General features: G+C 33.6%; 1 protein-coding gene across 2 annotated transcripts; it reads left to right on the forward strand.

The window, feature by feature from the left end:
* Positions 1-4,420: 4,420 nt before the first annotated feature.
* LOC110871704 (potassium transporter 6) lies at positions 4,421-9,240 on the forward strand. Of its 2 annotated transcripts, none has more exons than XM_022120418.2 (7): positions 4,421-4,769; positions 4,846-5,335; positions 5,621-5,674; positions 7,001-7,261; positions 7,357-7,533; positions 7,635-7,889; positions 7,962-9,240. In XM_022120418.2, exons 1-7 carry the CDS (start codon positions 4,731-4,733, stop codon positions 9,005-9,007), a joined length of 2,322 nt encoding a protein of 773 aa, XP_021976110.1. In that variant the 5' UTR covers positions 4,421-4,730; the 3' UTR covers positions 9,008-9,240. The 2 variants fall into 2 exon arrangements, with proteins under 2 accessions (XP_021976110.1, XP_021976109.1); XM_022120417.2 differs by having other exon boundaries at positions 4,423-4,778.
* The last annotated feature ends 9,154 nt before the right edge of the window (positions 9,241-18,394 follow it).

An 18,394-nucleotide genomic window follows, 5' to 3' on the forward strand; every position in this document is an offset into this window, starting at 1 on the left:
ACCGGTATTTAAAACATTGGTTATTAATAATGGTTGAGGGGTGAGGCCTATGTTGGTCCCAATTGTTGGTCCAGATCGAAGTCACTGCCGACTAATAATATCCATCATTTTCATTTCACTCCACGTACAAGATAGTTAGCAAATCGTATACATTAAACATTATTAATGAAATGTATACTATAGTCTGTATATCAGTCACAACAACGGATGTTTAACATTGAATCCGGTTATAAAATAAATATTTTACTAATTCTCTTATAAAAGAAAGATGTAAAAGCCAAAAAGAAATATTCTTTATATCATACACAAAATTTTGATGTAAATAAAAATTGTGTTAGTCAAAACTCACATCTGAATTTGACACAAGAAATGCATTTCTTGAACATACAATTTAAGTATGTGTTATAAAAAACTATGCTCTCACTTTATGGTATAGTCTATACGAGGGTAGTTAGTGTTCAAATGGGTTTTTGTGTAAAAGCATAGGAAGGATGATGATGATGCTCAACAATTGTATAAGTTTGATTTTATAGAATGGAATATTGGATTTTAATAATTCCAACTATTCGTCGTTAGTCGTGAATAATCTCAACTTCAAAATAATCATTGGCAGTCCCAATTAACATATTAGTCTCCAATGGACCCTGACTAACAGAACTCTAACGTTGTTAGTCTCCGGTCACCGGAAAAACGTTTTTGGCCAGGAAACTTTTTTTATGCCGGAAAACTCAACCTTTTCGGCCCAAACCTCTTTGTAACCTTATTACGGACGTTTAGGAACCTTTTTTCTAGTAAAAGCCCCAATTATCGGGGTTGCCGGAAAACTCATTTTTTGCTGGCAAACTTTTTTTTGGCTGGAAAACTCAACTTTTTAGCCGGAATACTCAACATTTTTGTTCCAAACCTATTTAACCTTAGATCGAACCTTTAGAACCCTTTTTCTGGACAAAAACTTTTTTTTCCGGCGACCGGATACTAACGACATTAGGGTTCTGTTAGTCAAAGTCTATTGGAGGCCAATATGTTAATAGTTGGGACTGCTAGTGGTTATTTTTTAAGTTGGAACTGTTGGCGATCAACAGCGAAAAGTTGGGATTATTAAAATACAATATTCCGTATATAATTAAAGTAATGTTGAGTAGTTGCAAGATTTTTAGTTTGAATTTGAAAAATGAAATATTTTTGTTCAAGAAATGCTTGAGTTTGACTTTGAATAGGATACTTATGCTGGTCAAGGATGTATGGATGTAAGCAGTGTTGGAAAAATTGGGATTAATCGGCGACTAGTCAACAATTAATCGCTAATCGATCAACCACTGGTTATTTTTTAGGTAATCAGTGAAATAATCGCTAGTCGGCCTTAATCGGATCTAGTTGGCCGGAAAATCAGTTCTAGTCAGCCGGAAATCGGCCCTAGTCGGCCGGAAATCGGTTCTCGTCGGCTGGAAATAGGCTATCCGAGCGAGATTCAAGTCAGATTCCGATCAAAACCTATAAATTCCAACGATTAATCTTGCATAATAAAAAAATGGGTAGATGAAGGGTTAAAACATATCTATGTAAAAAAAATACATATAAAAAACTCAATTTGATTAATCCCGATTAATCGCTAGTCGGTACCCCCACCGCCCGACCAGCGCCTAGCGATTCTTACAACCATGGATGTGAGTAAACAAGAAGAGGAAGGTGTTGATGTTGTTAAAGGTATTGGAAGTGTGAATGGACAACATAAAGAATGTGTTGCTGGTCAAAAAGTTGACGATAAAACGTAATCAGAGAAGATAATGAGGTAGAATCAGTTGAAGTATACATGAGGAATTAGCCCGTAAACATTGATTTGGAGAAGATGAAGTTGACGTGTGGGGGTGAATGACTCGTTTGGCAGTTGTGCAGATGATTCAGGGAAATGAGCTTTCAATATTGAGAAGAAAGTTGATGAGAACAAGAAAAAGAGATATAACTAGCCTTGTGTGTTCACCTAAATTTGTTTTCTTTTCCTTTTTTACAAATCTTTACACAATAGTGTAAACGTCCTTTACGTTTGTATGAAATTGCATGTTTCATTCTTAACGTTTCAAAATCACGTTGGTCATCCTTTATGTTTCATTTTTATAACAAGTTTAATCATTTAGTTTAAATTCGTTTTTTTTTAGTTAAATCAAGGTATGTGCAAATCATGTGAATGCAATAAAAGAGTTGATTTATAAGGGTAAACAATAAAAGTAAAAATAAATAAATAAATAAAGTTGGTAAAGATTGATAAGTAGGTTGAGAAAGAATGGCACCTAACTCAACACAAGTGAAAAGCAATGTGATCTCCATTCATGAGTCGTGGGTGCACATATAAAGCAATTTCTGGGCAACTTAAGTGGGCTTCCTTTATTTTCCTTTTCCCACAAAGGACTTTTTTTCTTCTTCTTTTTCTTAATTTCAAAGTAATAGTTTTCTTCCCACTTTTCATAATGTAAACAAATATAAAACAATATTAGTTGGTTGTTAATATATATTATATTGATTAATTATGTAAGTGTGGTTGTTTGACCCCTGTTTTATGGGTGTTGTGCGTTATTGAAGTTTATATTTCAAAAAAATATATATTATATTTTGATAATTTACTTAACTTTTCACAAAGTTGACACTTTATAAGATTATCAAAAAAATTATTATTACTAACAAAAGTAAAGAAGGTTATATTAACTGAGTACATTATTTTTACATATAATATTATTTGAAAAAGTCTTTTCTAAACCACCATGAGAAAAACAATGATTACAGGTTTTTATCAACCAATGTGGTATGGTGGATCTATAATGTGTAGGATCTATCGAGGTAGGATCTATGGTGGATCTATAATGTATCCTAAGTGTTTCTTTAAGGTTAAATAATTAATCAATATTCAAGTCTCATGTAACATGTATAATGTGTAGGATCTATAGAGGTAAGTATATGTCTATAAAAAACTATTTTATAAGGAAATTTTTAATTTTAGTCCATGTGGGTTGACATAAATATCTATTTTAGTCCAATAGATTTTTTTTTTACCTTTTTAAATCAAAAGTTTGATTTTCCTATCAATTATAGTGGAGTCCACTAACTTCATCCAACTATTTTGTTATATGGAAAATCTTTAAAAAAAAATTCGACTAAAAAACACATTGATATGAAATATATCATATCTTAAATCTTTACCGTCCACAAAGAAATTGAAAATTGATGCTAAGATATCACAACATTTGTTATTACTTGTAGAATAATAATAACTAGGATTACAACCCGCCGCAATGCGGCGGGGATTCTTTAGCTATAACTAAGTCGGTCTAAGACCCGCACATTATGTTAACCCTGTCAAACGGGGAATAAATAGACGATGTAAAACGTTCACCCACACACGCATGTTGCATCGTGTTAACTCGCAAAATTTAGAACGAAACGTAAAAACGTTAAGCCAAAGACACGCGTTGCGATGTGTTATGTCACAAAATTTAGAACCAAGCATAAAGCGAAAAATTTGCGGAAAATGAAAACTATAAAGGAACAAAGTTGAAAGTAAAAAACTTATGAGAATAAATTGCAAAAGATAAAAAGTTTTGAGTTAAAAGTCAAAAACAAATAGTTTTGGGTTAAAAGTAATATATGAAATACTTTTGGGTGAAAAGTAAAAAAAATCATTTTTTTTGGAAAACCCCTAAAGCCAACGTTACGACAACCATATGCATAACCAGTTTTTCTTTGAAAAACCCACAAAGTACACATCACGTTGCAGCGGGGCGTAAAATGGTGTCAAATAGTACTAATGTCACACAACCGTCATCGACCACCAACACTGACTCGACCTAGGATATGCGTGTTTTGAAACCTTTCAAACATGGAAAAATAGAGGCAAAAACGTTGAACCACACATGTACGTTACGTCGTATTAACTCGAAAAATTTAGAACTATACGTAAAACAGAAATTTGCGAAAGATGAAAAGTATAAGTGACAAAAGTTGTGAAGTTAAAATTGCAAATAATGAAAAGTTTTGGGTTAAAGTTAAAAAAAACAAATTATACAGGGTCAAAATTACAAAAAGTAAAAACTTTTGGGTTAAAAATAAAAAGTAAAGTTTTTTTTTGAGTAATGTGCAAAGCATAATTTACAACTTGATATGCATTAAAAAGTTACTTCTTTATAAGGGTATAACTAGAAAAAAAGAAGCATTAATTTGAAAAAAAGGAAATTTGTGACAAAATGTTTGGGAAAGTGTTTCAAGTCTATGATTTTGACCCCCCGAATTAACTTTACGTGAGAAAACTATTAGTCAAAAAGAAAAATCTAGAAGATGTAACACAGCCACACCCACCTCACCTGATGAAATCCAAAAGAATAAATTTACAGTTTTTATTTTTATTAAAATTAATACACCAACACTACTACCACACGCAATTATAATTTATATTATAATAATACAGTTTTTAGGCTCCAATTTCGCACTTGTTTTCGTCATACTTCAACTGCCATCTTACCACTTTCTCACATTAAACTATACATTTTCTCCATCCATTCCTGTTATTATCGAGTCTTGGTGCTAAGCAACCAGATTATCTCAGAGTATATATTTTAATCTGTTTATATTCTTTACCGGAGTGGGTGCATTTTACTTAATTAATTACCACCCAATTTCATTACTTTCTTTTCTTCAATGAGTCATCAGTTAAAGCACCAAACTTTATTAATCTGAAGCAACTTATAATGGATCTGGAATCTGGGTTTCATCAGAATCATCAGAAGGTGAGATGGGTATGTAGTAATTTGCCAAAATACAAATTAAAAACACCCATTTGAAAATCTTTTGTTTTGTGTACAGAAACAGTCATGGAGGACAGTTTTGACATTGGCTTACCAAAGTTTAGGTGTTGTTTATGGAGATTTAAGCACATCACCCTTGTATGTGTTTAAAAGCACTTTTGCAGAAGATATTCAACACTCAGAGACCAACGAAGAAATCTTTGGGGCACTGTCTTTTATTTTCTGGACTCTTACTTTAGTCCCTTTGTTGAAATATGTGTTCATTGTGCTTAAAGCTGATGATAATGGTGAAGGCGGCACATTTGCACTCTATTCCTTGCTTTGTAGACATGCTAGAGTCAGTTCATTGCCTAATTGTCAGTTAGCTGATGAAGAATTATCAAGCTACAAAAAGGAAACACCTGATGATTTAGCCCTCACTTCTTTTGGGTCAAGACTTAAATCCACTTTGGAGAAACATAGAGTTTTGCATAAGTTTCTGCTTGTCTTGGCTCTTGTTGGAGCTTGTATGGTCATTGGTGATGGTGTCCTAACTCCTGCTCTTTCAGGTTGTTTCTTATTTCTTTAACTTTTTCGTTAATCTCAAATTTATGACATTTATTTATGTATTTTTCTGGGCTTTTACTAATTTTTAAATCTGAAATTTGTTTGTTTTTATGACAATTGATATCAAACTGTGAGTAAAATGGGTGCTTTTTTTTAATTTTATTTTTAATTCAATAATGATATTACCTGTTTCTTGTGAAAAGTATTAAACTTTTCTTTTGGGATTTTGCATAAATTCTTTATTTTCTATCAGCTAGATTGATTTGATGTTGTGGTGACTTTCGCAGTCTTCTCAGCGGTTTCCGGTGTGGAACTTGCGATGGCCAAAGAACACCACAAATGTAAGTGTTGTATGTTAATGAACTTGGGTAATCAAGGTCTCTATCATGTGAATGTGATAATAATCTTTGGTACTAAATTCTTGGGTCAAGTTATTCTACAAAGGCTTCTAATTGTAAGAAGTGTAAGAAGAATTTATAGAGTGACAAGTGTCCAATAACCTAAAACTAAACCCACTACATCACCACCAAAAACCTAAACACCAACCCCCACCCCACCACCACCCAAAACCTAACCACCCCCCCCCCCCCACCAAAAAACCTAAACCCCCCACCCACCCCCCTGCAAAAAAAAAAAAAAAACTATACCTCACCAAAAAACCCCCAAAAAACCTAAACCTCCCCACCCCCACCCCCCCCCAAAAACCTAAAAAAAACCTAACCCCCCCCCCCCACCCCCACCCCACTCCCCAAAAACCTAAAAAAAACCTAAACCCCCCCCCCCCCCCCCCCCCCCCCAACACACCCCAAAAACCTAAAAAAAATCCTTCTTACATTTCTTAAGGTTTTTTTTTATTATTATTTTTTTTATAGTGGGGTATTTTTGTGTAGTGGGTTTTTTTAGGTTATTGGACACTTGTCACTCTATAAATCCTTCTTACACTTCTTACAATTAGGATCCTTTGTATTTGATCCTAATCCCTAAATTCTTTAACAAGTTATTTGTCTTTAGGTTGTTGGATTATTTTTATTAATATCATGAAAGGAATATTGTCATACCAACTAAAATTCCTTCATGTCAACAACTTGTGAATGAAACTAGTTAATACTTCCCATCAAATAAAGTAGTAGCATAATCAGAGCATATTTCTCTTAATCCTATGAACTTGTGTATAAAGTAGCATAATCAGCATATTTCTCTTAATCCTATGAACTTGTGTATGAAACAAGTTAAGGCGTCTAATCATAGTATGCTTTATATAAAAAGTACCACAACCTTTATTATGTCAAACGAGTAAACCACCTGTAACGAGATTACGCACGCTTTAACCAAGTTGAGGGTTGTTTGGATGCAAGTTTGATTATATTTACATACATAACTAGAATCAGATAAATAATATGTTAAACACATCTTTAAGTAACGGATCACACATCATCCACCACTATAAGGAGTTCGGTCTACTTGAAAAGGTCATTTTTATGGAAGCAGTTGCCATCTCTCCATAATCTTATAAAAAAAAGAACCACAGATTGTTATTGTTTAGTTGCAATTTTTGCATATACAATGTTAACCATCTCACAACACGGGGACCCGCATTGGATCACTCGATTTCACTTACGCTTAGATTAATACGCATAATGATAAGAGGAATTTGTATGTTGTTGCAGATGTAGAAGTCCCTGTTGCATGTATCATACTGATAGCATTGTTTGCCCTGCAACATTATGGGACCCACAGGGTTGGGCACTTGTTTGCACCCGTTGTTATATTGTGGCTCTTGTGCATCAGCTCAATCGGTGTATACAATATTTTTCACTGGAACCCTCATATCTACAAAGCACTATCTCCTGTTCACATGTATAATTTTCTAAGGAAAACTAAAACCAGAGGCTGGAAATCTTTAGGGGGTATCTTATTATGCATAACAGGCAAGTTTTCTTTTATATTACACGCGCAATATTGTTTGTCTTGTAGGGGTAAAGTTATCGTTTTTTTTTTTTGAAAATTTTGTCCATTTGTTCAGGCTCGGAAGCTATGTTTGCTGATCTCGGACACTTTTCACAGTTGTCTATACAAATAGCTTTTACATCATTCGTTTATCCATCCTTAATTCTTGCATATATGGGACAAGCTGCTTATTTGTCTCAGCATCATGTTATCGAAAATGATTATAAGATTGGATTCTACATCTCTGTACCCGGTAAGTTGCTTTTGAACGTTAATATTAAAACACGTCAAATGATGTATTTGGTTATTTGCTAAATCTCGCTTCGGGTTGGCTGGTTTCGTCTCTTTTTTTAGAGAATTTGAGGGTGCCGGTACTGTTGATCGCCGTACTTGCTGCAGTAGTTGGAAGTCAAGCCATAATTACCGGGACATTTTCAATTATCAAACAGTGTTATTCTCTCGGATGCTTTCCCAGGGTCAAAATAGTCCATACATCTTCAAAATTTCATGGGCAAATTTATATTCCAGAGATTAACTGGATCTTGATGATGCTATGCTTAGCTGTTACCATCGGGTTTAGAGATACAAAACGCATGGGTAATGCTTCAGGTATGGTGGTTAACACAAGTTTTATTTGATTTTGTCAAGTAGCTTCTATTGATTTCATGATGTATTAATCAGGTTTGGTGGTTATTACGGTTATGTTGGTTACAACTTGCTTAATGTCCCTCGTTATTGTCCTATGTTGGCACCAAAGTGTTTTTCTTGCAATTGGTTTTGTGGTGCTCTTCGGGACGATTGAAGCTTTGTATTTTTCAGCTTCTCTTATAAAGTTTCTTGAAGGGGCGTGGGTCCCGATAGCACTCTCGTTTATCTTCATGCTCGTGATGTACGTGTGGCACTATGGTACGATTAAAAAGTATGAATTTGATGTCCAGAATAAAGTATCGGTTGATTGGCTCCTAAGCCTGGGCCCTACGCTTGGCATAGTCCGGGTAAAAGGAATCGGGCTGGTTCACACGGAGCTCGTGTCGGGCATCCCTGCAATCTTTTCCCATTTTGTGACCAACCTCCCTGCTTTTCATCAAGTGCTCATTTTCCTTTGTGTGAAATCAGTCCCCATCCCACATGTGCGACACGAAGAACGGTTTCTGGTGGGCCATATAGGCCCACGAGAGCACCGTGTGTATCGGTGCATAGTCAGGTATGGTTACCGGGACGTCCACAAGGATGATGTGGAGTTTGAAAAGGATTTGGTTTGTAGTGTAGCCGAGTTTATTAGGAAGCAAAAAGACAGCACTACCCCTGACGGGCTAAGTGCGAACGGGGAACTATACAACGATGGGGAGGCGATGACTGTTGTGGGAACACCTTCCACACACCTAGAAGGCGTGCAATTGCGCATGGACGACCAAGAGGTTCAGGAAATACGGGCCTCACCCATTAACCAAGTAGAGAAAAGAGTGAGGTTTGTGGTACCAGAGAGCCCAAAGATTGACGATGGTTCACGGGCAGAGTTACGTGACCTAATGGAGGCTAGGGAAGCAGGGGTAGCCTACATTTTGGGACATGCATATGTTAAAGCAAAAAAAGGGTCAAGCTTGGTTAAAAAAGTGTTTATAAATGTAGGTTATGAGTTCTTGAGAAGAAACAGCAGGCCGCCAACAGACTCGTTAAGTGTACCTCATGCTTCGACCCTTGAGGTGGGAATGGCGTATCATGTGTGAATATGACTTACTAATATGTTTTTATTTTTTTTTTTTGTATATATTTTTGTGATCTAGCTATACCTAATACTATACATGAAGATCTGCGGCCTACACCTGCCATCAGTTGTGGACTTGTGGTGGTTGCGGTTTTTGGAAGTTTGATAGAAGAGATAGGCAGGTAGGCAGGTGGTGTTTTGTATTTTGGTGTAGTTTGTTGATGAGGAAATGTCCAAATCTTGAATCTGTTATTACATCCTTTAGATTAGATGATATAATAATCACAGTGACAGAACTAAATTATACAAAAAAAACTTTTAAATGTGAAAGGTTAAAATATATACTAAATGATGTTGTGTTCATACTATTCTATTGACGGCCTGAAGCGGATTTATAAAATTAGATCTACAACCAACAAATATACAAAAAATTGTCGGTAGAAAAGTGAAAGGACACGAAAGTTCCACCTATGTATGTATGTATGTATATTTGACAAAATAGCAATGTTTTAAAAACCGGTTTTTAAGTCATACCGGGTTGTGCTCTAAAATGGTTCAACCGGTTGAACCGGGTTGTATCGGGCGGGTAAACCGGGTTACTAGTTAACCCTATAAATTCCATAAAATACAAATTCATCTCAAAAAACAATCCAATCTCAACTAAGATTTATGTAACTGATCATAGTTTTATCTAAAAACAACTATTTTTATTGTAAACTATTAAGCATTTTAAGAATATTTTAATTCGTTATAAACAATATTGCATTGTATGAGGTAAGTAACAATTTTAACAACGACGAAATATTGGAATAGAAGGCACTAGGTTAATTACCGAAAATATGGAAGATCAATATGACCTTAATATTGTATTTTAGTAAAATTAAGAAATCAAATCAGATAATGCAAACCGGTTCAATGGTTTAAACCGGTAGAACCGGATTTACCGCCGGTACATAAGACATACCGTATTCGGGTTTTACCGGCCTTTATCGTACCGGACTCGTGTCCGATATCCGGTTTAACTGGTATAACCGGCCGGTTCAAACCGGTATTTAAAACATTGCAAAATAGAACAAGTAACACACGGCACCAACGTTGCTGCCTTGTCGGCTTATTATTCTAGCTATACATAATGTTATTTTTTAACAACTAGAATTACCATTGCGGCGTGGATTCATTAGTTATATATCATATTAGACTATGGGGTATGGTGGGGTTTGGGTTGGGACATTTGTTGACACATGGAATGGAAACCCCCCCCCCCCTCACTTAAACCCACGCCCATGGGATATAGTGGGGCTTGTGTTGGGGCATGAGTTTGGTTTGGCCATTGAGAGCCTGCCATGTCACTTACTAGCCCGCCCAACGACCGGCTTCAAACCCACGCCAATGGGGCCACGCCCAAACCCACGCCCCCAACCCAAGCCCCCGGGGTTGTGGCTTGGGCGTTGTGACAAACTTATCAAACATAGAAAAAATAACTAAGTTGATCGTTGACCCACGCGTTGTGACTAACTTATCAAACGGGGAAAACAGACGTGCTACGACAGGCCTGTCAAACGGGAAAAATAGATGAAAAAACGTTGAACCTCACACGCACATTGTGGCATGTTAACTCGGAAAATTTAGAACGAAACGTTAAACGGAAAACTTACGAAAGATGAAAAGTATAAGGGACCAAAGGGGTTAAATTACAAATGATGAAAAGCTTTGGGTTAAAAGTAAAAAAATCAAAGGGGTTAAATTACAAAAGATAAAAACTTTTGAATTATAAGTGAAATCAAAGGGTTTAAATTACAAAATAATGAAACTTTAGATTTAAATTGCCAAAGATTGAACTTTAGGGTTAGAAAGAAAATATTCATTTTTTTTTTATTTTGAAAAACTCTCAAAACCAATGGTACATACATGTTGCTTATTTATAGTTTATTTATTTATTTATTTATTTAGTTATTTATTTATTTTTGTAATTGTTTATTATACGGTAATAAATAAATAGATTTTCATTAACTTTTGGTTTAATGATTATGAAATATGTCATTTTCAGCATTATGTATTGATGAAGATTTAATATTGCTTTCAAATAAATACTTTAACGTTATACAGTAAGGAAACCATGTTATTTGCATATCCAGCCATTTTCAGACCATGTTCATCAACTCAACGTGTTGTTTCATGCCCACTGTCATTTAGTATTAACTTGTTATTTAAAAAACAACTAATAAACTTAAAAAAATTGATATATTAGAAATCAGGTTCATATAAGTTAATAAGTAGATAGGGTTAGGTTGATGAGAAAATAAAAATAAACTTACAAAAATAAGTATCGTTTAGTTTTAGTACAACTCAGACATGAGTTACACAGCATGTTTATTATATATGTTAGCCATGTCAACTCAACTTAGATACAGGATTCTTATTAAAGGGTTTAAAGTTTAAACCAAACACTCCAAACACGTGTATAAAAATACGCATATAAAAAAATAGTGTTTTTTTAAGTTAAAAAATGGCACAGGTTTGCCGAGCCCAGAGCCAGCCCTAACTTAATCATTAAGTTGTCAAAGAGCCCTCCATTCATTCTATGAAGACCTAACGTTTCATTTGACTTGTACAAAATTTATCTAATATTCAATTAATTAATCCATGGAAGGTCTACAAGTACAACTGCCGAAGTTATGGTGTGAAAGTTGACTAGGTTGGGTCTTGGTGATGACGTGTCATAATATGTTGTTGGTTGAGTGTGAATTAGGACATGACATATATGTTTGAGGTCGCTTGTGGGGAGGTAATGTATGACGACAAGCTATAGGTGATCAGGGGGAAGACGTGAATTTTGTTTTGTTGTTTGTTGCCGGCTCGGTTTGCGGGTTCGGTGGTGTGTTAATGAAAGTTAAGTTTAAAAAAAAATCAAACTTTAAAGGAGTACAATTGGGTTTTTTTCCTATAAAATATACTAAAAATTTGCTTTTAAGGGGGACGTTCGCCCACTTAAGCTTATGCTTGAGTCCGCCCCTGTAGGTGACCGATCGAGAAATTGTGGCTGTTAATTAGGTGAAACTACAAGTTTGCAAAGTTGCCCTTGGGTAGCAACTTTGAAGACAAAAATCAAAGAAGTGAAGTGGAATTTTATTGCCATTCATTCACATCCAGAAACTCAATCCACAAAACAATGTAGTTACTGTTTTACATAAGGTATATTAATTTTAAGTGATTTTTATATAAATCGATACATACATACATACAAACACTTTCGTATTACATGTATTTATTAAAAGTTTATATGTATTTATTACATTCTCTGAATACAGAAAAATGACTATCTTTATCCTTCTATGTTGTAGATATTTCGACGTTTAAGATTTACATTTTATAATTAGATTTGCTACATATCCTTGGTTAGAGTGGTCTGGTTAGAGTGGTCCAGCGAACAAGTCTTTCTATACATTTATTTTAGTACATGGTAATAAAAAAACTAACATGATTGATAATTTTTTTTAAATATATTATTAATAAATAACTTTCTTCTAATTATACCATATATAAATTATTAAATTATCAAGATTTTTGTGCATCATGACTTGTACCCCTTGCTTGGGGACTTTTTCAAAAAAAAAATTGCTTTTTCACTTTCAACCTTAAAGTTTTTTCTTTTACATTTTAACCCGTTTGAAATTTTTATTCTTAACTCAAACTTTTCAATCTTTTGTAATTTAACACAACACTTTATTATTTAATAATTTGGTCCCCCATACTTTTTATATTTCGCAAGTTTTTCCTTTTACGTTTCGTTCTAAATCTTGCAAGTTACCATGTCGTAGCGTGCATGTGAGGTTCAACGTTTTTTCTCTATTTTTTCGTATTTGACAGACCCGTCGCATCGCGTTCATTTTTTCCCTTTTGAAAACTTCCTCGCAACGTGCGGGTCCTAGATCGACTAAGTTATTATTTTGTTCGTTTTACGTTTCTGGTTAATTTCTTCGCATTAAGACACTGTAACGGGCGTGCGTGGTTCAACGATTTTAATCTTCTTTTCTTTTCGTTCAGTGTAATTTTTACCATTTTATCTATTTTATTTTTACGATGTTGAGTGTCGATGTCGTTGTGGCATTGGTGCTACTTGGCACAGTTTTACAAACGTTTTTAACCTATTAAATTTTTTACTAATATTTTGTTTCGGTTTACCCCTATAATTCCTTTACTTAAAAACTATTTTTTACGTGCATATTTTATGTACGGGTATGTATAAATATGATTTATTCTACATTCCGACGTAAACTTTTTTTATAGACGACTCAGGTTAAATATAATACGTTTTCGCTTAAAGAAAGTATTTTTAAGTGCATATTTTTATGTACATTTTGGTATAAATTCAAGTTGTTCTACGTTTCGACGTAAATTTTTTTGGGAAATGATTCAGGTCAAATATAATATGTTTTCGTGTTTATTTTATGTATGTTTCGTAAAGTTTTTTTCGAACCAAGTGGACTCAAATTATGGTTTCTTTTTCTCCTTTTTTCCCGAAAGCTCTAATTAATCCCTTTCGATTACATGTGCATATTTTCCATCTTACCCGTTACGTTTTATATGTATGAGTTGGGTCACATATAATACGTTATGATTGTTCGATATAAATTCCATTTACTTTACGTTTGATCCAATCACAATGCTTATACAGGTTACACTGAGTTCAACTGGATACGTCGAAATGTGTGTTTTCATATGGTTAATGCATCATATAACGTTTGGACAAATCTATTCAATGTTTACGATGTACCCGCGCCGCAACGCGGGCGGGTCTTAACCCTAGTTTGTATAATATTAGATTATTACTCGGTCAATGAAAGGGTTGTTTGTTTAGCTATTAATAATTAATAAGTAACTTAATGGCTCAGACCTCTTACTTGTTCAATATTTAATGTTCAAACTGTTTGTCTCACGAGCAGATGTCTAAATGGTTCAGACATTCGCCTCTGAATGATTAATCATTATACTGAGTTTGAATGGTTAAGACCTCTAATCTGAATTGGTCAGACATTTGCCTTTGGTTAAGCATTATACCGATTCTTAATGGTTCAGACTTCTTACTGATTCAGCACTTAATGGTTCAGACATCTTACTTGTTTAGCATTTAACCATTTAAAAGTTGTCAAACAGCCAACTTACTTAATAAATTTGTTTCCTTTATTATAAAATATGTATTATATATCTTATCTTAGAATTTAAATAAGACAAAGTTGCAGAAAACAACTTTTACGTTTGTCTCAAAGTGCACTTTATACCTTTCACTATGAAATCGAAAAAAACCAACCTTTATGTTCATGTTTTATGACAGCCTATAGCCTCTGGGACTAACCACGTCAAAAAATTCAGTTAAATGGCTTCACATGCCTTGCACGTGAGGACATTTAAGTTTTTTAATATATCCCTGTATAAACAAACCTACCGCACCCTACCCTCACCCCCTTTCTTTCTCTTCTTCACATATCCACCTGCACCACTTTTCCGACCACAACCAACCCCCAATTTCAATCGCCATCCACCTCAACAGTAGCTGCACCACCATTAACCCCCAATTTCAATCACTCGCACCACTACCCACATTACCTCTACAGTAGCCGCACCTGCAATTATCCAGTTTTCATCTCGATCCTAACCACATCAATCACACAAAATTAGTCATCGAACAACTCAGAAATGTTATTGAACTCCTCACCGGCGTTTTCGTTATTCACCGGTGTACCTTGAAACGAGACTAATAAACTCCTCATCGGCGTTTTGTTATTCACCCCTGAAAACTTCACATCTGAAGGAAACCCCCATTCTCTATAAACAACCTTGCTCCGGCTCATTGAAGTTTACGAACCAATCTTGATTTTTCTTCGCCTAAATCGTTTTTCCAACAATGGAACAAACCGGCGATGGTGACCAATATTGATCCTTAGATCTGTAGTTGTTTTTTTCATCATACTCCTATTTCACAATAGTTTGATCAAGGAAGTTGCAGATCTGTAATTTGACAGGGTTTCATTAATGTTCATAAACTGAGTTTACTATATAAAATTTACAAAGCTCTTTATATAGTTCCCTAAATTCATCATTTTTATTGGGGTAATTAATATTAAAAATTGAAGCTTTTGATGGAGCGGGATAATTGAAGCGTTTAGGGGTGGGATCGGCTTGACATGAAGAACAAGATAACAGGGGGTGCGGTATAAATACAATTTTCGTTTATAAAGGGATATATTAAAATACTTAAATGCCCTCACGTGCAAGGCATGTGAGGCCATTTAACTGAATTTTTTGACGTGGTCAGTGCTAAGGGTTATAGGGTGTCATAAAACATGAACATAGAGGTTGGTTTTTACCGATTTCATAGTAAAAGATATAACGTGCAATCTAAGGCAAACATAAAGGTTGTTTTTTGTAGTTTTGTCTTTAAATAAATCAACTGCCAAAATTTTATGTATCTTGTTATTCAAAGTGTTTAGACCTTGTGTAATGGGGCGCTACATCACGCTAAACACCACCATAACGCCCCATGCGCCCCTGAACACCATTACGGGGGCACCATGTTTCATCCTTCCCCACTTCTCGCGAAATGCATAACGACGTGTTTCAATCTTCCCCACTCACACACACACATACACACACACACACACACACACACACATATATATATATATATATATATATATATATATATATATATATATATATATATATATACGTACATATATAAAGCCCCATACACACACACACACACACACACATATATATATATATAGGATAGGAGTTGGCCAGAAAGTCTAAATTTCCTAAAAAGTGTAAAAAGTCATAAAACACCATAATGTCAACCATAAAACACAACAAAAACTCACAAATAATATGATGAAGATTACTAAAACATCATGTATGTGGGTTTTGTGTGGTGTTTTAGATGTTAAGGCTCTGATTGTGGCATGACAAATATTATTGTGTTTTATGTTGTTTAGCATTGTGTGTTTTATATTCATAGTTCTACGATGGTGTGTTTTAAGTTTTTATGGACTAATAGAGTTTGAATATGGTGTTTTAGTAATATTCATTCTATTATTTGTGAGTTTTAGGTGTGTTTTATGTGACATCTCGTATTTTCAATCTTTCCATTTTTGGCAAGTCTACTTGTACTTTCTATTTTTGTAAGTTGTACCTTTGTGGTATTTGATTCTATTCCCAAATTGTACTCGAGACTTGAAATCATAATGAAAATGCATGATTTTATCCATATTTGTGTTTGAATGCTATGTATTATCAAAACAATTGATAACATGTTGAAACTATGTTAAGCACGTAACAGTGAAATTTCATCTTAATCTCAGCTCTTAAATTCATCATTGCCAAGAGATTACCCTAAACCGTACGAAAATTGGGAATTTATACGTTAATTCGGTGAAAAATATCGAAATTTGGGTTAAAATGATTTTTATATTATTTTATTAATATTTTAAATAAAAAAATTAATAATTAAAATTAAATAAATAAATATTAAAAACTGATTTTTTAATGATTTTGAGTATTTTGGTTAATTAAACTAACTCCGTTAGTGAAAACCCAGTTAAATAAGCTAACTAGGTTAAGTTTATTAAAGGGCAGTACTAACTGAGTTAGAAAACTCAGTTAGTGACTAACCCAGTTAGTTAGTCTGACTGTTGTAAAAAAAAGGGGTTTGAACCGCATTGAAACGGAATCGAACTCAGGACCTCGAGGATAACAAGCAACGCACTAACCACTCGGCCAGGCATACCACATCCGGAAATTCATGAAACTATAAAGTATTTAACATGACATTAAATTTGCTGAATTAAAAAAAAAAGAAACCGCCTGAACAGTTTGTCTTCTCTGATTGAATAATGATCGGACCCGACCTTTCATGTTCGAAACTGACAATCTTCATCTCCTATATAACTCGACTAAACCCTCATCATTCTTCCCTTTCATTTCCGATTCCCGAAACCGATTCGTCCACTTTCGCCGGAGAATCCACTTTCGCCGGAGAACCACCGCACCACCACCTTCGCCGCCGATATTCATCGCCGTCCGCCGCCTCCGGTGACCGTGTCCGGTACGAATTCCCGTTTCGATTTCGTTTTCCCGTTTTCTTTTAATTACAGTTTCATTTATATTATTATTGTTATTATTATATTTATTAATATTATTATTATTATTATTACCTATTAGTATTATTAATATTATTATTATTATTAATGGATCTTTATTTAATTATTTTTATAATCAGATATATTTAGCAATGTTAAACAAATATATTATTACTATATTTATTATGATTAAACAGATTTATTAATATAATTGTTATTATTATTATTAAACAGATTTATTAATATATTCTGACATTTTATAATAGGATTATTATATTATTAAAATTAGATTTATTATTTTATATATAATCAGATTTATTTATTTTCAGAATTATTACTAAATTTATTATCTAAAAATCTGAATTATTGTTCTTACTATTTTATTTCAGATTTAGTATTTTATTAAATCAGAAATTATATTTTAAAATCAGAATTTTTATTAGTAAATCAGAATTATCATTTTATATATATATAATAATCAGAATTATTGTTTTATAAATATAATAATCAGAATTTTATTATTATTTAAACCCGAATTATTAATCAGATTTGTTATTTTATAAAATCAGAATTATTATTTTAAATCCGAATTATTAATCTATAATTTATATATATCAGAATTATTATTTTTAAGTGCATAATAATCAAGAATTATTATTTATTTTAGTAATAATATTTATAATACTTTGGTAAAATCAGAAATATTATTTTAATAGTACATAAAAATCAATATTTATTTTTTTACTCATTTATTTATAAATGAATTGTCATATATTTCATTAAATATAAAATATGAGGCATATGATTGTTATTTTAGAAATATTAATGATATTTTTGCCTTATTATTTAAATAATCCTTAAATTCTCTATAATTAACAAATCCTCAAAATTAATAGGGTAAATCTCTTGTGCACGTTCTCTTGGGCAATCTCTTGTTTTAATCATTTCCAAGAAAAACGCAACGCAACCTAAGGTGAGTATACATGACCCATTTTCTATTTTACACTTTTGGGTGTAGTATGCATTTCTATATCAAAACACACTATGTTAAACATTTTTGCACTATCAATCCACATTTCATGTGAATCTATTTGACTCATGTTAATCACGTTATGCTACTGTTAAACATTTATGACTGTGTGTTCATTAACTTTGCAAGCCTCCCCTAACAATGGCAGCGCTGTAGGTTGTAACGCACCACCCATAATATTATGGGAATTGTTAGGTTTATTCTATGTTACTCATGTTACCACCCTTTTTGGGTTAGGCTATGT

The sequence above is a fragment of the Helianthus annuus genome, chromosome 8 (genome assembly GCF_002127325.2).
Source record: "Helianthus annuus cultivar XRQ/B chromosome 8, HanXRQr2.0-SUNRISE, whole genome shotgun sequence".
Taxonomy (NCBI): Eukaryota; Viridiplantae; Streptophyta; class Magnoliopsida; order Asterales; family Asteraceae; genus Helianthus; species Helianthus annuus.

Excerpts from the sequence above, each read along its gene's own strand:
- LOC110871704 (XM_022120417.2), top strand. The coding sequence starts at position 4,731 with ATGGATCTGGAATCTGGGTTTCATCAGAATCATCAGAAGGTGAGATGG. Across the intron at positions 5,675-7,000 it reads GGCCAAAGAACACCACAAAT|ATGTAGAAGTCCCTGTTGCA; the intron begins GTAAGTGTTGTA and ends ATGTTGTTGCAG. Across the intron at positions 7,534-7,634 it reads ATTCTACATCTCTGTACCCG|AGAATTTGAGGGTGCCGGTA; the intron begins GTAAGTTGCTTT and ends CTCTTTTTTTAG.